Source organism: Salvia splendens, chromosome 20 (assembly GCF_004379255.2).
Source record: "Salvia splendens isolate huo1 chromosome 20, SspV2, whole genome shotgun sequence".
Classification (NCBI taxonomy): Eukaryota; Viridiplantae; Streptophyta; class Magnoliopsida; order Lamiales; family Lamiaceae; genus Salvia; species Salvia splendens.
The window spans coordinates 20,708,032-20,733,600 of NC_056051.1; the positions used below are offsets into that span (position 1 = coordinate 20,708,032).

A 25,569-nucleotide genomic window follows, 5' to 3' on the forward strand; every position below is an offset into this window, starting at 1 on the left:
AAATATATTACAGTAGATAGAAATATGATAATAAAGAGTCTAATTGTGAAAAATCCAATGATAGAAAAATGCTATTCCATATGTATCACCCTAAACTGCAAAGCTAGGAATCGAACACTGGCCTGCAACTAAAAACACCGACCCTTCCACCACTAGGTCACATAAACTACAGCACTTAGATATCTAAATTGTATATTAAGTATGTATATTTTGGGGTACAGTTGGACCCCTTGTTATATGCTGCATACGCCAGTGGCCGTTGCCACTATACCGCCATGAGCCAACTACTTTTATTTCACGTGAAATCCACCTCATTAATCATGCAGGTTTGCTCTACCTCCATCATTGCATTTATGTCTCTAAATATCAGTAAGTGTATCTCAAAAATTTAGTACCCTGTCTCATTCAAAAAGAAGCATTTTTTGCATATTCATTTGTTGTGTAATAGTAAATTGAGAAAAAATAAAGTCAATAACCCAAATTTGAGAATATACCGTTCCTATTAAAATATGTTCATACATCCCATGAAGAGAGAGTGGTGCTTTCATTTTTTAAGATGCACGTGTCATTTTAAGACGGAGGAAAAATAATTGATAAATTTGTTGTGATACACTATTAAATTACTGTTACTAATATTATTAGAGGTCATTTCGATTCAAATAAAACTCGATTAGATAATTTGCTAATACGTAATTCAGTAAAATATTTAGCTCATCTAAAAATATACTACTAACTAAAGTCAAATTATTAATCATTATCTTTCTTGTTTTAGTTAATAAGTTCAGGGATAGAGTCGCTTTGAGTACGTTGGTTAAGTTTGTAGTAAGAAAAAGTTAAAAAAAAACATTCATTATAATTTTCCTTCATTTTTTTAGTTAATACTTTTACTAAAGATTACAGGTCCCAGCCTACTATAAATATACATACAATTGTCATCTCTACAAATCCCAACTCAAAGTGGACCAAAACTTCACACAACAAAAATGGGAGGCAAAAGTTTGCACTAGTCTTGAAAAGGCGGAGCCCGACCAAATCTAGCTCTTTTTCCAAGACTTTTTTGGGCTCCACAAATGGTTTTCTGGGCTCCCTAATTGCCACGGGATTCATGGAACCAATGGGGAGCCCGGGTGCATTCGCTACTGCTCAGGCTTCGGGCTCAGGCAGGAAGCGAATGAGATGAAATGGTCCAAGGAAAGGTTGGTGGCAATAGATCATGCCCAAAAAACATTTACTTACGAGATGGTGGATTCGAACATAGGGTTCAAGTCCTATGTTTCGACCATTAAGGTTGTTGCCGGTGGAGGCGGCGGCGGCGGCATGGTGGAGTGGTGGATCAGCCTTGAGCCGGTGGAGGGTGCAAAGTTGGAGGATTTGGTGGCCAAGTATCAAGTGGCTTTGCAGCTTATGGTGAAGAAAATGGAGGAGGATGCTGTTTCTGGATCTTCATGAATTTTATTATATTAAATCACAATTTTTGTGAGTGTGTGTGTCTTTTAATTTGACTAAAATTTATTTTTGTTTTTGTTGTTGTTGTTTAATTTGATCTTCGTGTGTTGTTTATTTTATGAATGAAGGTTTATTTTGGTTGTGGTTTAATGTATTTGTTGGCGGCGACTTGTGTTGGTTGGGTCGTTATCGGGTCAATATAGTAGTAATCCAATTCAAATAAGGCTAATTTGAATTCAATTTGTTAAGAAAACTCTCATACTGGACACAAGTATGAACCCGATCTACTACTTTGAAATCACGTTAACGACCTGAACCTGATTTATATGATTAAAATATACTATTATATGATTAAACCCGAGTTATATAATAAATTTTTTTTTCATGATGTAAATCTTATTTACACGAACCTATAGAATAAAACTAAAGTATAATTTTTTTAAAAATATAATAAAATAACTTAAATAAAACTAAGAAGTTAGATAAGTTAAATCATATTTATCGTACTAAAGTAATATTTGATCAGGTATAGTCTAGATTTGATGTAAATATTGCATGTTTGAGTAATCACTAATTAAAAGTTAATGTAAAAACAATTAATGAGTAATGACGACGACTTAACAGTTAACAATTTATTTAATTTAAAAGAAACAGACATGAAATATTTTATTTTAAACAACCTATATATTTCGTTACGAGTAATTTATGCATACATATATACGCCATAATATAAATGGCAAACGAGGTTAGCATGGAAAGATGCGACACATAATTGTGACACACACACCAACCTAAAATTTGGTTGATTCTTGCAGCAAGATCTGACCATCTGTTGCCAACTGCGCTACGCCCTTGCAGGCAAATTTGGCTGATTCTTATATAAGGACAACTCCAAAATGTAGGATACAGGTCAGCAAATTTTGCTCAATTTATTAATTATTAAAGCGTATTCTGAATTTACAATGAAGGCAAGGCTGTATGCTATAACGTTGAATCGTTTGTGCCATTCAAAATATCTCCGTTACATAGAATACTTGGCCACTTAAGGATTCCTTACATATTAATGCCACCCGATTTGTATATTAAGTGGGGGCTCCAAATTTATTCCTTGAATGAGATTTGCATCTTCTAAATTTATGGAAAATTAAAAATATTACCACGAATTTCTATTAAATGAAAAATATTACTTACAAGTCCTTTTATTTACTGAACTTAAGGACATATCTTTTTATTCTCCAATTATTTCATATTCAAAGTTGCAATAAGATTTTATTTTCAATTGAAAAAGTAAATACATTTTGACTTATTTTATAATTATACTCCATAAGTTATTTAATTAAGTGATATTGTTTCGAATTAGTTCGATGTTTGAAGCTATTGATTCGAAAAAATTGGCTTGAACTAAGACTGATGCACCAGACTTCAATTTTTACTTTTTTTTAATCTTTTAAAAGTATTTTTCTATAGTTTCTTAACAAACACGTGAAAATACCAAAAATGTAGAAATAAATGAAATAATGGATATATTATGCATGGTTCATATTTTAAACGAGCCAAATCTAGACCTTAAAATCATGCATGCAAAATCTGCATCAACTATTTTTGAAAATAAATACTCTAAGCTATATTTTAATTTCTGAAATGTATATATTTATATAGAAATAAAATCATGCAATATTCAATTAATTTGTGATACAAGTAAAAATAATATTTTTGATTAATATTATACTTAGATTTGAATTTTATTTATTAATCAATTTATTCGAGATTAACTCATACTCCGTATAAACAATTTGGAGTATTTTAATGTAGAAATACATAAATAAAATTTGGTATCACATCTTAGTTGATAATAGTTTAATGACCAATCAATCAATAAATAAATGGGAACTTGAAATTGGGACTTAAAATTGCATTGCAAAATATAGGTAATTAAGGACCGAATTCAGAAATTATGACTGTTAGGTATATGACGTAATTCATGATTGGCGAATAATGATATATTGGTCTAAAATATTAAAATGATAAAAGAAACTTAAGAAATAAATATGGAGTTCATTTGTTATGCATCCCAATATTTGCTATTTTGTGAGCAATGAAAGAGAAAATGAAAAGTTAATAATATCCTTTTTTTATAGATAAATAAATTTAAATTTAAAGTTTTCATCACGAAAAAACTAGAACCAGAGTAGAATATGATTTTTTTGGAACCTTAGATAGTTCTTCCTGGTGTCACTGTTTATGGCCTTACTTTGTTGAGGGAATATCTTTTTTAGTACACCAACTATATCAAAATGAGCAAATTTGGTCCGTAACATTTCATAATATCTTTTGAGTTCCATTAACTATAAGTTAATATCAATTCAACTACTTTTTGACTATTTCCAATATTTTCATGACTAAAGTACCCTTAAGGCCATGAAGGGCAATTCAATCTATTTATTCATTCATTTTTTTTCTTTCTTCTAATTTATTTGGGATTAAGTTTAATAGATCTTATACTATTATTACTAATATATAGCATACATTAATTGAATATTATGATATTAGTTTCTAGTGCTAGTTAATACTTTTATATGGTTACATTCTCAATTATTTAGATAACACTAAGATAAATATTTTATTTAAATGAATCTAGTAATTTTATTAAACTGAAAATTTAAATTAATCATACTTACATTGAAATAAAAATTTAATAAAGTAGAAAAAATATGATTCACGAATAGTCAAGGGAATATATATATATGTGAGAATTATGAACAATTTCGTAATGTTGTAAATGGCCTAATGATAATATTCAACTAAGAATATCATTGTCTTTTTTTTATTAAATTGATTATTGATAATTTCAACAATTTTTTTAGACTACAATTATTACATAAGAGTAGATAAAATAAAACTTACCTCTTTGAATTATTTAAGATTCTATGCATGTTAATAAATTTTATTTTATTTTTAATCATCAATTTTGTATTGTACTTAAAAATAACATATTCTATGTATAACTTTAAGATTGAAAAATTAATATTCCATCTAATAAATTGAACTACTTTTATATACAAATATTGTATAAGCATAATGTTTACATATATTTATATCTAAGTTATTTCACTATTAATATTAAATATATTACAATGATTTAAAATATTACAAATAAGTAAAACTAAACGTAAATAATTAATAGTAATAGAATATTAATATCATTAAGATATTTTTATATTGAAATTAAAATTAGAGGGAACATCTTTTTTGGTACATCAACTATCCCAAATTACATACTACTTTATTAATATAATATAATTTAATTATTTATCGGTGGATTTTTCTATTTAGAAAAGAAGTATTGGGCCTTAGTGAAATAAATATGAAAATTTAAATAAAACCAACCAAAGCCCTAGTAAGAAAGTTTAATCAAAAGCCCTACAAAATTGATTTCTCTCCATCACATTGGCGCCACCCCTACACCACGCCGATTTCTTCTCCAACGCCGCCGTTCACACCAGGTGGTTGTAATTTGGCTTGAAACTTTCAGTTGCTCGAAATTTGTGACAGCAGATTAATGTATATGCTAGTTAAAATTTGGTTTATTTGCTTGCATATTTAAAGCATCAAGCATTTCAGCCCTCCGCACTCTGTGATAAACTGCCGAGAGCATGGGGAAGGACGGGGAAGGCGGCGAGCAGCCGCACAAGTCTCATAGGGTTCGAAAATCTGGAGCTTCCGCCAAGAAGAAATCCAAGTCGAAGCCGAATTCAACCGAAGGCCTTTCTAAGGAGCTGCAGAAGATAAACAACCCTAAGGTATCTAATTCGTGTGTGAGTAGCCTTAATGATGCTCTGTGAGATTCAGGTTGTGATTTGTGTACAATTTTCTGTTTTTCATTAATGCATTCCCTTCCTTAGGCATTTGCATTCACTTCTTCTAAGAAAGCCAAGCGGCTCCAATCACGAGCTACAGAGAAGGAACAGAAAAGGCTTCATTTACCAACAATTGATCGGAATATAGGAGAACCCGCTCCATTTGTTGTTGTAGTCCAGGGACCTCCACAGGTTTGTGCTACTGATGATTTACTGACCCTTGGCTACATATCTATTTTGAATTTTCATTGGTTAACTTTCGGTTTGTTGTAGGTGGGGAAGTCATTGTTGATCAAGTGTCTGGTAAAACATTACACAAAGCACGACTTACCTGAAGTCCAAGGACCAATTACTATCGTGTCAGGTTGATTTGTTTGTCTAATAGTCGTTTCTGTTGAAAACTCAAATTAAGTTTTCTGACTGTCATTGCTGTCATATGGTTATTGATTGATAAATTGACTTTATGATGTAGGCAAACAACGGAGGTTGCAGTTCGTGGAGTGTCCAAATGATATCAATGGGATGATAGATTGTGCCAAATTTGCTGATTTAGCTTTGCTACTTATTGATGGGAGCTATGGCTTTGAGATGGTAAGCCCCAATATCCTCCTTTTCCTTTTGTAGAGTGAATCCTGTTTGAGGGAAGCGTGTACAAAATTCAAATTCTACGAGGATGCTAGCATGATGCGTAAAATCTCTTTTTGGTGCCTAGCTATTCTATTCCTGTCTCTTTGGGATTATTTTGAAATAGGAAATAAGCATATTGCTTTGCTAAACAAGAAGATTTTGAGTTTTAAACACTACCGGGAATCCTGTTTGGACATAGGGTCAGCTAATAACTGATATGCATATGCTAATATGTTCCTCATTATTTTGGATTATTTAGAGGGACCTAATATTAGAATTATATAGTTACTCCATGGTCTTATGTTTAACATTTTCTTCTGGATTAGCTAATATTCCATTTTATGGCTGTTCCCTTTGGTGAATTGATTGTTTCCATTTTCATATCATTTGTTAAACTTTGCTTGCAGGAAACATTTGAGTTTCTTAACATATTACAAAACCATGGATTTCCCAGAGTAATGGGTGTTCTTACTCACCTGGACAAGTTTGAGGATGTAAAAAAACTTAAGAAAACAAAACAACGACTCAAGCACCGTTTTTGGACTGAGATCTATGATGGAGCAAAATTATTTTACTTATCTGGCCTTATTCATGGAAAGTAAGTAACTTCCTGTTTCGTGTTGCTAATTGATAGTTTGACAGTTGATATCTGGCATCTCATAGTTCTTTATTCTTGCTTATCTGTGAGCAGGTACACCAAACGTGAAGTACATAACCTAGCAAGGTTTATTTCTGTAATGAAATTCCCCCCCTTGTCATGGAGAGCTTCTCACCCTTACATCTTAGTAGATCGTTTTGAAGATGTCACACCCCCAGAGAAGGTTCACATGAATAGCAAATGTGACAGAAATGTTACGTTGTATGGATACTTACGAGGCTGCAATCTGAAGAAGGGTACACGGGTACATAGTTTGGTCACCCTTCCATCTTAATGCTTATAAATAGTTTCTGTCCAAGTGCGTGTGCAATTTCAATATCTAGATTGTGTGCTGGTCTCTAGCCATGTTTTTTTTTCTATTTTAATATCAGTTGTGTGCGACTATATATTTTGTTGCAGCGTGTAGTTTATATCTAATTTATGTTATTATGTTTGATTTTATAATTTATATGCACAGGTTCTTTTTCTATTCCACTCTTCACTTCTCGTGTATTCTCTATACAGTGCAAGAAATACTATTAAAAGCTTGTTCATTACACTATGATGGTTGTTGCAAGACAGTTATCGTTGTATCCCCCATAAAAAAAGATGTTTCTGATTTGCACGTATGAGATACTATTGCTTAAATTGTCTCTCAAAATTTTCATGTCTCCAATGCTTGTATCTTAATTCATTTGTTATTGTTATTTTGTTCATGTATCGACATGCTCTGGTTTCTAATTGTTGCGTTTTTGGATAACTGAGCCCGCCATTTATTTTGACTTTATACTTTCACATATTACTAATCAATAATTTGAAATAGGCACATATTGCTGGCGTGGGTGATTATCATTTGTCTGGAGTTACAGCATTGGCCGATCCTTGCCCTCTTCCCTCAGTTGCCAAAAAGAAGGGGCTGCGTGATAAGGAAAAGCTATTTTATGCCCCTATGTCTGGATTAGGGGAACTACTTTATGACAAAGATGCTGTCTATATAAACATAAATGATCACTTTGTACAGTTTTCTAAAGATGACGGAGCTAATCCAGAAGGGACAGAAAAAGGTTAACTTTTTAGTTGGTTTGATTTGGCAAAATTGTGAATATCATGTTTGTGCCTTTTGTAATCTATCCAATGCTTCGTATCTTGAATATTTCCTTTCTCATCTAACGGCTTGCTTTTTCTCTTGTAGGAAAACAACGTGATGTTGGTGTTGAATTGGTTAAATCATTGCAGAACACTAAATATTCTGTCGATGAGAAGTTGGAAAAAAGTAATATCTCAGTTTTTGGGAAAAAGCCTCACATATCTGAGGCTCCAGAAGCGGTTGGTCGGGATGTGCTATTGGAGCCTGTAGATCACTATGAATCTGACATTAAAGATGAAGATAGTGATTCAGATGAAGAGGATGATACTGATGATGAAAATGATCCGGAATCCTTAGGTAGAGATATAGTTCAACCATCCTTAAAATCTAGTACTCCCCCTGTCCCACTATAAGTGGGGTGTTTCTTTTCAGCCGTTGTTTCGCGAAGATGATAATAAATAGTCAAAGTGGAGAGAAAGTAAAGCAAGAGAGAAAATAATATAGAAGAGAGTCATATCTACATCATTCTCTTACTTTACTTTCTCTCCACTCTAACTATTTATTAATATCATTTTTGCAAAACAACCACCAAATAGAAACGCCTCACTTATAGTGGGACGGAGGGAGTTTATGTTATGGTTCTAATGTGGAAACCTTCAATGCACCAGAGAAAGATCATTCGACACAAAGCAACTATAAGGAAGAGTTTGATTTGGATAGGGGAAGGGTGAGGAGAAAAGCTGTTTTTGAAAATGAAATGGATATTGATAATAAGGTAATTTTTTTGCTAGTAACTATACATTCAGATCTGTTGAGTCTTTTAAATTTCCTTTGCTATTAACCAGGGAAATGAAAAATATGCAATCTGGGGTGCATCAATTAGAAAACTCAATATAAAGCAATGAAACATCTGAGCATCTAATCAATTCAGGACTTCTTTCTAGTGCATAAGTCTGGATCTGGTTCATTGCTAGTCACGAGTCAAGTGAGTGTATCAAAGTACTTGGATATGGGTCTTATAATTTGTGATTGAAATAAGGTCACATATTGCACAATCTGACTATGTTGTATAGTTACTTATGAGGCTAACTACACTTGGTAAAGTATTTGTTATATGCTTTTGAATTGTAGTTATTGGAACATGGTTCTTTTGAATCAAGCTAGTTAAGCTCTCTATGACAGGTTGCCACTTATAGGTTGCTAGCACATTCAAGAAGTTTCTCCTTTTGAGGACTGCCAGACATAATGACGCCGTGTCTCTGACACTTATTAACTATTGCCTTGTGACAGCTATGTATTTCATGCTAGACCTAAATGAAGAACGGAAACATACATGTGTGGGATTCATTATGCAACTCTGATCTTTGTATATGTACCATGGATTGTAATGTTTTTATATGCTTTATTTGTCTTATTTGGTGCTTTATCTGTATAAATTCAGTGAATAATATTGGAATGGATATTTTAAATATCTGGGCTGCAGTATATAATTCTTTGTGGTTGAATGCAGCATCTATTTGTGAATGACATCGGTGGAATTCAATGTTTTAACATACATTTTGCATGTCTAGTAATTTGTTGGATGCTTGTGACCTTTATTATGGTTATTTAGTACACTCTCTTTGTCCCACTACAAGTGATTGATTTCTTTTGGAAGTAAATGATATTTATTATGTTAAGTGGAGAGAATAAAACAGGAGAGATAAAAAGAAAGTATACTAGGAGAGGGAATAAAGTAAGAGAATAAATGTATTGTTTTTTGCTAAAAACAGTAATCAATCACTTGCAGTGAGACAGCCAAAAAAGGAAAAACAAATCACTTGTAATGGGACGGATGGAGTTACATATTTTGTTTCTCATAAAAAATGGTGACTTCAGGATTCTGGTGAAGATGATGACTCAGATTCAAATGACAGTGATGAAACAGAAAAAGGCGATGAAGACATGCTTTCTGATTCTGGTTCTTCAGAAGATAAAGAAGGTAACTATATATTTGCTTTTGGTTAGGATCATGAGTTTGGTGGTTTATGAATTATGGTCTTCATATTATATCCGTTTACCAAAAAATTACCTCTCTTTTAAAAATTGATTCTGTATGCTTATTTGTGTATGGATGATGCTGTCACCGAAGATGAGATGGGGAACATTTCCAAATGGAAGGAGTCCTTGTTAGAACGAACCTCCTCTAGACGGAATATTAATCTTGAGCAACTTGTTTATGGGACGTCTGGATCAAAATCTTCAGATGATATGAAGGATGCTGTTGAGGAGGAAAGTGATGAAGAATTTTTTAAGCCCAAAGGGGAAGGAAAAAAGGTTCACGTTTATATGTTATTTCAGTTCTCTATTTTCTGAACTGCTCATAAATAACTGTATCAATTTGTTTGAACCTTTTGTGTCAGTGTGGTTCAATAGTCCCCAAGTTTCTTTTCTTTCTTTTAATTGCTCTTATTATTTGGTTTATAGAAATCAAATGAAGGAATAAATGACAACGATGTTGACATCGATGACTGTTCAAAATTTGTAAGTACTGGAAGCCTCAAGGATTGGAAGAATGAGGACTTAATTGAAAGTATTCGTGATCGTTTTGTCACCGGAAACTGGTCGAATGCAAAAGCGAGAAATGAACTCTCCGAAGGAACAGTTGGTGATGATGGTGAAGTTCTTGGTGATTTTGAAGACTTGGAAACAGGTCAAAAGTACGAGGGAGATCATACAGATGATGTTGGTATCTCCAACAAGGATGATGCATTGGCTGCTGAGGAACGGAAGCTGAAAAAGTTGGCTCTTCGTGCAAAATTTGATGCTCAATATCCTTTCTTGCAGTTAGATACTTAGTGCATGTTTGGTAGGGTAGATAACTCATCCAGGGATGGAAATCTATGAACAAAAATGACATTTGTGTCCTTAATTCTACCTCACATACAATGGTTCAGAAGCTCCTGATGAAGAAGAAGATGGCAAAGATGACACCAAGACTAATCGTGGTCAAAGCAATGGAGATGGATACTCTGACACGGTAAATCTCCTCTTGTGCTTATTTATATGACCATCTCCAAGTGGGTACTTACACTCTCTATTCATGTAGTTAAAGGAGAAAATGGAACTGCAGAAGCAAACAAACATTGCTGAGCTTGCCGATGTTGATGAAGATAAACGTGTTGAGATAGAAGGTTTCAGAACTGGGACTTACCTTAGAATTGAAGTTCGTGACGTGCCCTATGAAATGGTTGATAATTTCAATCCTTTTCATCCGATTCTTGTTGGTGGCCTTGCTTTGGGGGAGGACAGTGTTGGATATATGCAGGTAGGGATTAGGGGATATACTGAATATTACCCGTTTGATGCCATGTGTCTTATAAGTATTTCTTTATCTTATTTTGGCTTCAACATTTATGCCTAAAGGTACGGTTGAAGCGGCATAGATGGCACAAGAAAGTATTGAAGACTAGAGACCCTATAATCATGTCTATTGGGTGGAGACGCTACCAAACTGTACCAATATATTCTATTGAGGACCGTAATGGTCGACTTCGAATGCTCAAATACACTCCAGAGCATATGCATTGTCTGGCAATGTTTTGGGGCCCACTTGCTCCTCCTCATACTGGGGTTGTTGCTATACAGAACTTATCAAATAATCAGGTAACTAGTAATTTTTGGGGGCTTATTCTGAAACGAGTATCAGTGTAGGCATGTTAAAGAAAATTCTCCTATTTCTTCTGCATGTAATACCTACAGATAACATCAGAATCAGTGTGTTGGAACTTGGGTAAATTTCACATGTGCTGGTATTCATGTTTCAATGTTGTGGTGCTCAAATGAGCCACACTTTAATGATTACGGGATTTTTTTGCCACTGGAGCATGACTTCGTTCTTCACAATTTAAAGATAGGAAAATCTTTGAAAATCAGACTGAAAAGTTTTCATGTTTTTTCAGTTCTCGACGAGATAGAGTTGTTGGGATATTAACTAGTTTCCTTACTAGATTTGCTTGAAATTTGTTTGTGTGGATTACTGGCTTGCGTTTTAGATTCAATTCTAATTCTAATGTTTCTCAACGTATTCTGGTATCAATATAAACAATTATACAGAACTTGCAATGGGCTGTGTTTTGAAGTTTGTATATTACCTCAGTGCTGTGGATTTGATTCATTTACCTCATTTTGAGTTAATATGAAGAGCATGTTTGTATCTCCCCTAATGATCACTCAAGTAGTGTAACTTGCCTTTTACTTGCCATATAAGAGGATTTTAAATTTATTGATATTTGATTCAGTTCATATTTCTAGTTTGTAGCAATAATTATTTATTTGGTACCCTGCCTTCAGGCATCATTTAGGATTACTGCTACTGCTACAGTCCTAGAGTTCAACCATGCTGCAAAGATAATGAAGAAGCTCAAGCTAGTCGGTACTCCCTGTAAAATCTTCAAGAAGACGGCATTCATTCAGGACATGTTTACTTCAGATCTTGAAATAGCTAGGTTTGAAGGTGCTTCTGTTCGAACTGTTAGTGGAATTCGCGGTCAAGTGAAGAAGGTATTTTTTTCTCCATATCAGATACCTAGGCTAGTAATTGAAATAATACGTAGAGGATGAAAGAATCAAAGACTAGGAAGGAAGGCTTTTCTCTAAAAAAGTTTTGTATGGCTGCAGGTGGATTATGTCTTTTTTGCTATTTATTACTTTTATCTCTTTGTCAGGAAATTCATAATTTTTCTCTTCCATGCTTCATGCTCTGTTTACCTTATTCTGAAAGATGTTCTCTTTTGGATTTGAATTTCATTCTAGGCTGCTAAAGGAGAGATTTCGAACAAGCCCTCTAAGAAGGGTGGAGGTAAGGAGGGTGCCATCGTCAGATGCACATTCGAGGATAAAATTAAAATGGGCGACACTGTTTTCTTGCGTGCATGGATTCAGGTGGAAGTCCCTCGCTTTTACAACCCTCTGACAACAGCCTTGCAGCCGCGTGATAAGACGTGGCAGGGAATGAAAACAGTTGCCGAGTTGAGGAGGGAACATAACCTTCAAGTGCCAGTTAACAAGGATTCTCTCTACAGGGTGAGAATTTCTTCTTGCTACACTCGTCACAATCCTACTCCATCAGAAATTGATACTGCATAGCCGATACTTGGAGATTGATTTCACTTGCCTGACTATTTACTTACCCCCTTCATTGTGATTATAGCCTGTTGAAAGGAGGCCGAGGAAGTTCAATCCATTGGTTATCCCCAAGTCATTACAAGCAGCTCTGCCGTTCGCATCAAAACCGAAGGACTTAGCTCCACGAAAACGGCCATTGCTTGAGAACCGGAGAGCTGTGGTCATGGAGCCTCATGAAAGGAAAGTGCACGCACTTGTCCAACACCTTCAACTCCTTAATACCGAGAAGGTAATAGCTTTATGAAATCACAAATATTTCACTGCAGTTGTTTTTTAGCTAGATTTTCATAATCTTCTATCAATCCTATCACTCAAGTAAATGTCCACTTAGAAAACTTCTCTTCAACATAGGCAACTTGTTAAATTTTCAGTCATATAATTTTATTAATTTGGGATTTGGGGATATCCTTTCTGCAGACAAGAAAACGGAAACGAAAGGAGGCGGAAAAGAGAGAGGTGCTAGCAGTAGAGAAATCAAAGGAAGAGCAGATCTCGAAGAAGCGACAGCGGGAGGAACGAAGGGTAAGGTATCGAGAAGAGGACAAAATGAAGAAGAAAATCCGCAGGAACCCACAATCATGATCATGGATGGGTTGAGTAACCAGATTTTTGCTGGCTTCATGTGTTTTACTGAAATGCATTGTCGCAAAACCTCTTTTAGTGTCGTTCACTCGGCAGTGTGAAGTCGAAAGCCCCCTTCATCGAGAATCAGGCGGACAGGTAAGGCTAAAAGCAACGTTATAGAAGGCCGGTTACGCTCTCTGTCATTCTCATCTGTCTAGATATTTGATGGATGATGATCCATATTTCGGTGCACTCTTGTATACATAGCGTGATAGGTCTGGAGATGAAGGATTTTTTGTAGAAGCTATTTTTGAAGACTTAATTTGGAACCTATCATTTTCATTAGATGGAGTACCAAATTATAAACCTTTGTAGTTTGTACTACTTTTGTAGAGTGCAATTATTTGACTACTTTGACTTTTGATACTTACCTTTTTTTACAAAAGGAATGTTGTACTAGCATTTATGACTTGCCTCTCCTTGATAAAGTAGACATGGTGGATTTGTTTTAACTATGCTATTACTCACTCTATCTCGTGTCATTGGAGGTATTTCTTTTGAACACGAAATTTAAAGATCAAGTGAAAGAGAAGAATAAAAATTGATCAGCCTTTACTAACCGGTTTCTTTGAACAAGATATGGTGCTTTTGTTTCTTATAGAACCACAATTGTTATTCCAAAATCAGATGAAAGCTCCAATCAAAACCTCTGGTGTCGTTACTCGTATCACCACGAGAAAAATTAGGAACTGATCTGATGGTGAAATTACGCGTTATCAATATTCGATGGTGCTGGTACGGTTCTGGTTTTACATGTATATCCGGTTCGAATGTCTTAGGAAATAAATAAATACTATTTATTTGCGAAATTGACGGCTTTGTGCCACATTTTATTTTAAAAATATCAACGTCTCTAGACATTGATATAATATCAATGGAAGAACTTTTGCGCTTTTAAGACTTTACGTCTATTCCATGAGAGAGAACCATCATTTCGGTTACACTTTGTTTATTCATTTCTATTGTATTTCTCCAAGAGAAATCATTAAAGTATGTGGCAAATACTTGTCACGACACACACACATGAAAAAATGAAGGAACTAAAATGACAATTCTCTCTCAATGAAATAAACATAAATAATCCTTATACCTTGAAGGGTATTTTTATCCCAAAAAGTCTTAAAAATACAAAAGTGCTTTCAACGATATTATATCAATGTCTACAAACGTCTAATAATATTTTTACAGAATAGAGATCGTGAATGTTTTAGTGCAAACACAAAAACTAAAAACGCTATTCTCTATATTTTTAAAGTGATATTGGTCTTAATAACCATACACTTTGAGCGAATTTTGATATTTTCTACAAACTTTTAAAAGTGTATAATTTTTCCAACCCAAACTAAATGGAGAAATAATTTTGGTAGATTTTGATTTTTACGTGGCTAACCGTGAATTATATGTTCCTTATTCCGAATTATACATGAAATGACGTCGTCTCTATTCCCTAATTCTTAATTTCGACGATGAATAATATGAGCCTAATATGATAAGTAAAATATGTCTCGTAAATCTGTGAGTTTGAAGAATGACCTGCCATTGGAAATTGACACCAATCTTAAATTTTTTATTTTTAACAAATTTATAAATCTAAGCACATTGTTCATACTTTTTCCGTCCACGAAAAATAGTCTCATTTTGACTGAGATGTCCACAAAAAATAATCCAATTTCTAAAAATGGAATTTTTCTCTCTTATCTCTCTTATTTTACCCACTTTTGTCTCCTAATCTCTTTTACCTTAACAATTTTTCATTAAAACTTGTGTCAACCACAAATAAGGCTGTTAGAGGAAGTATTATTTTTTACCTTTGAAATTTGTCTTTTTACTAATGGTGGTATTCGTAGTACTAGTTTAATACTGTCTATGAATGATAGCGTTTTGTTTATAAAAAAACTAAAATTCAGAAAATAGGCAACCTATTTTTTATTACTCGCCTTTGCCACCATTAATATATAAGTATATTGATTTTATTGGTGGCAGATTAAATGTGAGATATTTTTTAGCAAATGATAGGATAATAGGTTAAAATCACCCAAAAATGTTTACTCCTACTGAAATAGACTGTTTTACGAGGTCGAGACTTGTAGTATGAATATTTCTATGGCTCTATTTATATATTACTCCCTCCATCCCACTTTAGAAGTCCCTGTCATTTTTCTGCACTCGTTTTATAAGAATGATAATAAATAGTTAACGTGGAGAAGACTTACTTTACCACTTCTCCACGTTAACTATACCACTTCTTCACGTTAACTATTTATTATCATTCTTATAAAATGAGTGCAGAAAATGACCGGGACTTCTAAAGTGGAATGAAGGGAGTAGTATTTAATCAAGGTGGGCATGTGGGCGGTACTTAGAGTGTGGTCCATTATTTTCTTGAATTAACCACCCGTGTTTCTATTTTTTAAAGTAGAAATTATTTCTTTTTTTGTAATAGAAATATTTCATTTTAAGAAATGAACTTCACAATCCACTAACACTAATTTTACTATTTTACTAATTTTTTATTAAAATTCGTGTTGATTCCCAAGTTCCTATTTTCAGGAAATGGAGTAATAAAAATTCATTTCACAATTGGTTAATGATCATTTAATTACCATCAAAATACAGGCTTAAATGGAATTGTATTATTCCAAACCCTAAATTGGCCGGATTAAGAAAAATGGGCAAAATAATTTGATATAAAAAATAGTACTAGTAATTATAAATATTGAATTTTAGTAGCCTTAATTGTTGATATTTATGGTAATATAATTGGGTTAGGGCTCCGGTAAAAACCCACATAGAATTGGTCCATAGGTAAAAGAAAAACATACTATAAAACTCTCTTTTGTGTAGAATCTATCCATAATTGAGGAAGACGTCTAGAAGGAAAGAAAAAAATTGTACTCTTCAGTTTCCGCGCAATCTCGGTTTCTTTTAATCAAAATAGGTAGGGATGTCAATTTAGCCCGCAACCCGTGGGCTGGCCCGAATAGCCCGCCAAATTTATAGGGTTAGGGTTGAAAATTTCCAGCCCGATAAAATTACAGCCCAATTAGCCCGCACCCCGATTAACCCGCAACCCGTTAGGGCCAGACCCGAAAACCCGATGGGCTGGCCCGGAAACCCTATAAAATTTCTATTGTTCTATTTGTTTGACTCTAATTCGACACTTCATTGATTATTTTATAATATAGATTACTAAAAAAAATAAATTTCCATTTTATATATTAAATATATAAATTATATATATTAAGTTTTTATTAATATAATAATAGATAAATGGATTAGAAACTTCAAATTCACTAAAAAAATATTTAAATTTCTAAACATGCTTTAAAATTTCTTAATGTTTATGTTTTATTTTGCATAAATCTCAAATATTAGTATTTGATCATGTATATGTTTGAGTTTAAGCATATATCTCAAATTTATCATAATTAAATATTTTACATTTTATAAATATAACTAATTTTCATAATTATTTATTGGATTGAGCGCATGTTAATTTTATCGGTAGCAACCCGATTAACCCGATGGGCTAGCCCGAAACCCGAACTTTTAGGGTTAGGGTTGAACTTTTATAATCCGGAAAAATCACAGCCCGACTAGCCCGCACCCGATTGACCCGCAACCCTAATAGGGTTGGCCCGAAACCCGGTGGACTGGCCCGATTGACATCCCTAAAAATAGGAGTTTCAACATTCGATTAGATCTTTAGTTATTAATTTTTGAACCTATGTTTCTTGAGTCGTTTATTTATCTGTTTTGTCTTATAGTATTAATTATCTAATGTCTTTCTTGTCTTGTTAAGAACTATATATCATTATAAACTTTTTTATTGTATTATCTCCTATGTGATATTAGGTGATAGTAGTGGATTTTGTTATCTTTTCTGATTGAAGAAAATATTCCACGTAAAAATCATGATATTTATTTTCTATTATCCCTTCTCATTTTGATCTCATTGATTCACGTTAAGTACCAGCCACTCCTCCAAACAGAGCTACAATTATAATTTTTATTTACTAGAATTATGGACGCAATTGTGATATTACCTAGCCTATATTTATTTCACTTGCATGAATATTTTACTTACCCCCTTTATTGTGATTATAGCCTATTGAAAGGAAGTCCAATGGTTATCCCTAAGTCATCAAAGGCAACTCCACCGTTCCCATCAAAACAAAAGGACTTAGCTCCACGAAAACAGCCATTGCTTAAGACTCCTCATGAGAGGAATGTGCACACACTTGTCCAAGACCTTCAACTCCTTAATATTGAGAAGGTAATATCTTTATGAAAATTATCAAAGATTTTACTGCAGTTGTTTTTTAGCTAGATTTTAATAGTTATGCAATACTTGTTGGAATATGATAAGCATACATGTTAAGGATGTTTAACTTAAACAAAAATCATAGTCAAAGATAAATCAAAAGCCTGGTGGCAAAACCCAAAGCTATGGGCCCACCATCCATTTGTAGCCCCTTGGGCCCACATCTTTGGTGGCACCCCTTTGGGTAGCCCCATTTAGGATATCCATATATAGCACTAACTTAACTCGAAACCATGATCAAACGTAAATGATTGACTCGCTTATATGCCATTCCATATTTTCAACCGATGAGGGATTCATATTAAAATAGTTCCCGAAGTCATTACAGGAAGCTCAGCCGTCCGCATCAGAACCGATGGACTTAACTCCGTGTAAACGGCCGTTGCTTGAGGACTGGAGAGGTGTGGTCATGGAGTCTCCTGGAAGGACATTGTACAAATTTGTCCAACACCTTCGACTCATTCAAGCTGAGGAGGTAATATCTTTATGAAATTATCAGTTATCAAAGATTTTAATGAATGTGTATTTAGGCATTTAGCTATATTTTAGTGGTCTTATGTTACTTTTGGTAATCTACAAGAATAAAAGTTAGGTTTTAATCTATTTATAAAACTGAGAATGTAATAACTTTATGAAATTTATAAAAGATTTTACCCTTTGTTTTTAAGCTAGATTTTAATTGTCTTATAATACTTGTGGTACTATGATAAACATAGGAGTCCTGAATCCTGATTTTACCCTTTGTTCCTAGTTCTCTGTTGCTTGTCACAAGAGATCACCTATAACGTCTCCTACTACACACTGCTTACTTGTTAGCTTCAATAAGCAAAACATATTGGCTCGAGTCATTTAGGAGGCATTTATTTGAGCGATATGATAGATTGATAAAACACGACATTTTGACTATTTGAAGGATAAGATGTTTCAAATTTTCAATAACTTCAAAATCAACTAATCCAACAAAGTAAATGGTAGATGAGCTTGGATTGTTTTCACCTATCAATCCTATCACTAAATGTCCACTAAGAAAACTCTTCTCTAATTCAACATAGGAGGCTAGTTGTTCAATTTTCAATCATCTTGTGCAGTATAGAAAACGGAAACTAAAGGAGTTGGAAGAGAGAAAGGTGGTTTTAGTGGAGACTGGTGTGTGTTTACTGGGATTGATTTGCTATAGATTCAGTTTACTAAATGCTATTTTATTCGTTTCATTTCTATAGGTCCTATCAATGTCACATTTCAACATGTGACATTGTTACTATTTTAAATTAAAATTGACTATATAATAATCACCTAAATAAAATTTATTATTCAAATAATATGCTGATCAATTTGACGTAGCTAATTCTCTTTTTGATTTAATTGAATTAATTTTTATTTTTCCTACATTTAATAAATATATTCCAAACAAAAAATATTTTCTCAGTATTTTTTATCACCGTTTTTTACTTTCACATGGATGAATGGTGAGGTGCCACTTTAGTATTTGGATTATGGAAAATGTTCTGCTTGATATTTTTGTGGAAACGATGCAAATAATAGGAAAAAATTGATTATTTATCCAAAAATATAATGATGTGTAATATTAGATGCCACGTTAGTATTTGGATCATGGAAAATGTTTTGTGTAATATTTTTGAGTAAATGATCCATATAATAAAATAAAATTGACTATTTACTCAAAAATACTATACCACTAATTAAAAAAGGCCATGTTTTGTGGATATGTACGAGGTTGTGGTTTGGATAAATCTATGACTCTTCATAAGTTTAAATTGTAATTTGTGGATTTCTGTTACATATGTCACTTTAATACTTCCAACTTCCAAGGCTCAAACTCATTTCTTGATGTAGAATTTGAGGCTGAAAAACTAGCACACCCTTTAATTCAAATTTTGAGTTTATTGTTCTATCAAGAGTGTGACTGTGTGACTAGAGTGTCGTACATCCACTAATTAATTATTTTGCTCGTGATCTAGTTGTATGTTTTTAAAGAACATTTTCCATATCGAGATTGTGGACATGAAATTTTTTGATAGGTTATTTTGGATTGTACATGATGATATTTGATTGGATGAAATTATGCTAGAAATTAAAGTTAAAGTAGAAGATTAAAATGTCTAACGTAACATAGTTTTATGTTAGATTAATTTATTGTATACAAATTAAAATGTAAGGTAAAATAAGGAGTAATGATAAACTAAAGGGAGCTCAAAATCTTTTCTAAGTGACATTGGTGGAATCTTGCACGTCACAAATGGACTACATATTTGGTATAGCTCTAAGAATAGAAAAAAAAGGAAACGAAAAATAAAAAGGATAAATTGGTTTTCTCACTTCTTTAGCTGGAAATTTGAATTTTTTTTTTCTGAATACAAGCATCAAATCTTGAATACCTCCCGATTTTGAATTTTCTCCAAACCTTGACTAGATATATTTATTATTTTGTCGATGTTTATGCTTCTTAACTATTTTAAATTAGTTTTTGATAAGAAAGCTTGTTGATTAGGTACATGATAATACATGGTTAATGCCAATTGAACTTGATAGAATGCCAATTTTTTTTTAAAAAAAATCTCTTATAAGAAACCGGGCCAAGATTATGGGCCCGGGCCATTTCAGCTGAATTAACGCATCTGTGGGCCTACATGTATGAGAGGCAATGACCTTTCCAATATTGACACATTTTCTTTATTCTATTTCCGCTTTATATTTTATTTTGTTAGTATTATAATATCATTTTCACGGACAAATTAATTATAGGAGCTCACAAAATTAATTGCATGCCCATAACTTTTTGCTTACTTTCTTGAACCTTTTGATTGTTGTTCATATACAAAGTATATTTACTAGAGTTCATTGAGCTTGAGCATCAACTAAAGCTTATTCGTTTTGAAGTGATCAACTAATAAAGCTCGAGCACAACGTCGGTTTAGCTTGGCTCGAAGTGTTCATTTGTTTACCGAGCATAATGATGTGCTCGGAAACTTGGTGACTCGGTGCTTGGTAAATTAGCGTTGATCTTAATACCAAAAACTATTAGTGCCCGGCCCAGTAATGTTGTTTTACCAAACAATTTGGACAGTATAACGAGTACCTCGCTGAAGTACTCACTATAGAGAGCCAGTAACTACTTTTGGCTAAACATCAAGAATCATGTGCATGAGTTGAATTGAAGCTAAAGCAAAATTTTATTTTCATTACAAGTTATGCCATAAATTTTGTTTGATTACTTACTTTCTCGTGATGGGTCTTTGCAATTGCACTTCATGTCTCATATTATACCTATATATGTCAAAATCCCAATAGATAAAAGAATACAAAAAGGGACCTTAGAAAATTAACACTACTAAAAAAATATGATGCAAATGCAATGGTTTCATGACATTGTGTGTTCATCAACAAAAGCAACAGTGCATGGCTACAATACAATGTCCGTGAAACAACACTAGTTCACGGAAACATAAACTATTAATTAGATTTAAATTAAAAGAAGTGGACATTGAATTAAGGTAATTCTTTACATTTCCATAGACATATTCATGAAAAATACAGTTGATTCTATGTCTCTATCTAACCACAGACATATTCTAGCTCTAATCATGTCCACAAAAACTTCTAACAATCACTCTTTATAGCTTGGGTTATACCTTCTCACATCACTAATTTACACATCTTAGTTTTGTGTTTGAATTTCCACAATATTATACTTTCACAATTCTTTATGCTTCTTGCCATCAATGTCAACCTAACCAAGCCCTTTCTACACTAGAAAAAATCCAACACAACTCTCTATATAAACATTTGAAATTTAACAAGCCCTAGCCACTCACCCATCAATTTTCATTTTATACCAAAATGGCACCCAATAGTGACACCACCTTTCTCCAAGGTTACACTAAGAGCAACAACAACAACAACGACGTCAGCCAGAAGCCTTCGAAGCTCTCGATGGAAACCCTCCAACGCACAATCTCAGACATCTCGTTCGAGCTCATGAGCCAGGAAGCCTTAACAGGCTCAGAGAAGGCCACTTTGCCCTTGCCTCCTATCTCAGAGGTCGAGGACGCAAAGTGTGAGTGCTGTGGGATGTCAGAGGAGTGCACCCCACAGTACGTGAAGAAAGTGCGCGGGACCTACGGCCAGATGATATGTGGGCTCTGCTCAGAGGCCGTGAAGGAGGAGATGGAGAAAAACGGAGGGAAAAGGGAGGAGGCCATGCGTGCGCACGTGAGCGCGTGCGCTAGGTTTAACCGCCTAGGCAGAGCATACCCGGTGCTCTGCCAGGCGGAGGCCATGAGAGACATTTTGAGGAAAAATAGAGCGAACTCACTTAGCCCTAGAGATAAAGGAAGTATGAATCGAACGGTTAGAGGAGGAATTGCTAGGAGTTCGAGCTGCATACCGGCAATTACTAAGGAGATTAATCATCGCAACAAGGCGTAAATTAACTTTAATTAATAATATGTAATTAATCTTAATTAATGCTTGTTAGATCATGTCAATAATTAATGTTTGTTTTTTCAATTAATGCATGTTTGATTTAGTATTGTAATTTTCTGACTTTATAAGTTGTTTTTTTCTTTTCAAGTTTTGGAAAAACTGTAATTAATATATAGGCGCTTTTGTCATGTTGTGAGCAAACCGTGTATGATGTATACGCATAATAAAAATTTGTGCATGAGAGAACTAACTAATAAACGTGTATATTTTTTTAAGGAAGATAATCAAAGTATAACGGCGGAACAAATCTCAGCCATTTTGATCTAGTTCACTATATAGGCGTTTTAGTTCACAATATGAATTTGAAAATAAGGAGTGAACCAAAACACCATTATAGTGAAGTGTTTACTCCGTAAATGATTTAGTTCATTGTAATGACGTTTTGGTTCACTCTTATAGTGAACTAAATCACTTTGAATGATTTCTAATTTATTGTCCTTGCGATTGATATGTACCCAATAATATTTGCTTAACATAATGCATCGAATCTGAAACATGTCTAATTCGAATCCAGATTGTTGAACACTAAGGCCACCCGCAACGCGTCACGCAGGTGGCTCGTAACCCGTCACGGCGAGACGAGACGGTGGCGAGACGCGTTGCAGCGTCCCCAGCCTGCCGAGCGTCCCGTCTCGCCGAGACGGATGACGAGCCGTCTCGCCAAGCGCCCGTGCGACGTGGCGCGCTCCGGCGCCATGCGTGACGCCCACTCGCCGGCCCGCGAGTGGGCATCGTCACGCTAACGCAATAAATCATTTTTTTAAAATTCGAATTAAAAAAAAAATTGAAAAACGGTAATATTACCGTTAGTATTACCGTTATTTATTTATTTATTTATTTTATTTTTTGTACTCTATAAATACTCCTAATTCATCCTTATTTCACACACAAATACACATCTATTCTTCCCAAATCATCTCCATTTCCTCTCCAATTTTCATCTAACCTCTTATCACAAAATGTCCGGCAACGGAAACTCTGGTGGTGGCGGCTCCGGTGGGTTTGACATCAACGCGTTCGGTGACTGGGGGGCATGTACAATGTCCTGGGTGGTGGTTTCGGTTCGTCGACGCCGGGCACCCAGGGTTCGTCGACGCCGGGGGTACCAACCACCCCATTTTGATGTGGATGCATACGCCCGTCCCTCCGCCCCGAGGTATTCGCAGGGATTATCCCAAATTCGGGAGGATTATTCGGTTGAACCCACTCCGGAAGGAGGCTGAGGCGCTGGAAGCTCCAGGGCGGAGGCAAACGAGGAGGAGGAGGAGGATCTAGGCCGGCATCCGTACAGCCCCAAGGAAACGCTGGTTGTGTACAACGCCTGGATCAGCATCTCGTACGATGGGGGGATCAACAATCCCGGAAGTGCTTCTGGGAAAAGGTCACCGAGGCCTACCACGAGATTAAGCCGAAGGGGTCCCGCCGCCGCACATTTAAGATGCTCCGCGCTCACTTTGACCGAGTCGACAGAGAGGTCAAAAAATTCTGCGCCATCTACAAGAGTGAAGCGGCTCATTACCAAAGCGGAGCCACGAGAGTCGACATTCTAAGGTCGGCTTTGCGAGTCTACTTCGACGACACCGACAAAAAATTCAAACATGTCGATGTTTGGGAGGTCGTCAAAGACGAGGAAAGGTGGACCGACGGTGTCCGGTCCAGCCCCGCTCGACCTCGAAGCGCACGAAGCACACGGCTGGTGGCCATTACTCGTCTAGTGAGGGCGGTTCGGGCAGCGTCGCACAAGAGTTTGCCTCGCAGGAGGTTGAGGGCACGACAGACGATGCCGGGGGGTCCTCCAATGGGCGCCGTCGGCCGCAAGGGAGAAATGCGGCGAAGCGGCTAAAGGGAGGAGGGGCCGAGCCGAATCAAGTCAGGCGGGCTCAGGGGCACCCTCGAACTCCCTAATGTCCATGTACATGACCGCCACAATGGCGGACACTTCCCGCATGACGCCTCCCCAATACCAAGCCTATCTTGTCGGAATTGAGTTTATGGCAAGACAACTTGATATTCCACCTCCAGGTGGCTTCAGTGCACCTCCACCGCCTTCGGGGGATGATTCGCCGACGGAGTAGTTTTTTTTATTTTCTATAAAATTGAATTATAAATTATGTAATTTTTATTTTTTTAGGATTTTAATTATGTGTTTTTTTTTATTTTTTTTGAATTTTAAGTTGTATTTTTATTTTATGTTGTAATTTTATTTTATTTAATGAAGTGTGTTTTTATTAATTGAATTTGTTGGAAATAAAAATAAAAAATGAAATTGAATGAATAGTAATTTAAGAGACGGTTAAGGGACGGATAAGAGATGGGGGGTTGCAGGTTCCGTCCCTTAGTTAAGAGATAGAGCAAAAAGTAAAGTGGGGCCCAAGAATAGTAATTTAAGAGACGGTTAAGGGACGGATAAGAGACAGCGTTGCAGATGACCTAATTAACTCTCAACCGACATTTTGTAAGGGGACCTGCAACGTTGAGGGGTGTGGCCGTTGCAACGTGAGCCACGAGTGCAGCGCGGTTGTACCGCTAAGCTTTGATGTCGCACACGAGTCTCAGCCGTGCGTGTATCCCCACTCGTGGAGACTCGTGCGCGCAGTGGCGGATGCAAGATTTTTATTTCGGGGGTGCGAATAGTAAGGTACATAACAAAGTAAAAAAAAATATTGCTAAAGTATTAATACTCCATTCGTCCCACTCTAAGTGAATTATTTTCCTTTTTGGGATGTTCCACTCTAAATAACACATTTTAAAATAAAAACATCACTCTCTATTTTTTCATTCTCTCTTACTTTATTCTCCTCCACTTAACTTACAAAACAACCCTACATAAAATCTCGTGATAGAATAAAATTACTCCACTTAGAGTAAGACGGGGAAGTATATTAATTAAAAAAATCACATAATATTTAATTTATTATTCGACGAATCTCATTTCTTTTAAAGCGAGTAACTAAATTGTCATTGGAAACATATAAAAACATTTCTCAATGGAAACAAATTGTCAAAGATCAAACTCTTTATTCATTCCTTTTAATATATTTTTGCATATGCATCCAAAATCATAACAAAACAAAATTATATAGTACTAAGTTCTAAGTTTTTACCAAACTAATAAATAATTAATTAAACATTGAGTGTAAAATTTAATAACACAAGCAATAATATAAACTATTACTAGAATAGAAAAAATACTCATGTATTAAAAATTATATAACAATAACAATAAATAAGGGCACAAATTTTTATGACTATAACAAGAATTAAAAAAATATATAGTGCGAATATTAATTAAATGATG

The 25,569-nt window shown here is 34.8% G+C and overlaps 2 protein-coding genes and 1 pseudogene across 5 annotated transcripts; all 3 read left to right on the forward strand.

Moving 5' to 3' along the window:
* The first annotated feature begins 320 nt into the window (after window positions 1-320).
* Window positions 321-1,591, forward strand: LOC121781643 (annotated as a pseudogene).
* A 3,231-nt stretch (window positions 1,592-4,822) lies between these two features.
* Window positions 4,823-13,810, forward strand: LOC121782082 (ribosome biogenesis protein bms1-like). Of its 4 annotated transcripts, none has more exons than XM_042179786.1 (20): window positions 4,823-4,949; window positions 5,068-5,246; window positions 5,349-5,495; window positions 5,577-5,667; window positions 5,776-5,894; window positions 6,338-6,528; window positions 6,622-6,832; window positions 7,391-7,631; window positions 7,760-8,011; window positions 8,323-8,429; window positions 9,533-9,635; window positions 9,786-9,970; window positions 10,121-10,464; window positions 10,577-10,673; window positions 10,743-10,961; window positions 11,060-11,299; window positions 11,987-12,196; window positions 12,449-12,718; window positions 12,846-13,049; window positions 13,238-13,810. In XM_042179786.1, exons 2-20 carry the CDS (start codon window positions 5,100-5,102, stop codon window positions 13,400-13,402), a joined length of 3,543 nt encoding a protein of 1,180 aa, XP_042035720.1. In that variant the 5' UTR covers window positions 4,823-4,949; window positions 5,068-5,099; the 3' UTR covers window positions 13,403-13,810. The 4 variants fall into 4 exon arrangements, with proteins under 4 accessions (XP_042035720.1, XP_042035719.1, XP_042035721.1 ...); XM_042179785.1 differs by having other exon boundaries at window positions 4,848-4,949; window positions 5,053-5,246; XM_042179787.1 differs by having other exon boundaries at window positions 4,852-4,952.
* Window positions 13,811-21,530: 7,720 nt separating this feature from the next.
* On the forward strand, window positions 21,531-22,310 carry LOC121782117. The gene has a single exon (XM_042179834.1). It carries the CDS (start codon window positions 21,627-21,629, stop codon window positions 22,212-22,214), a length of 588 nt encoding a protein of 195 aa, XP_042035768.1. The 5' UTR covers window positions 21,531-21,626; the 3' UTR covers window positions 22,215-22,310.
* The last annotated feature ends 3,259 nt before the right edge of the window (window positions 22,311-25,569 follow it).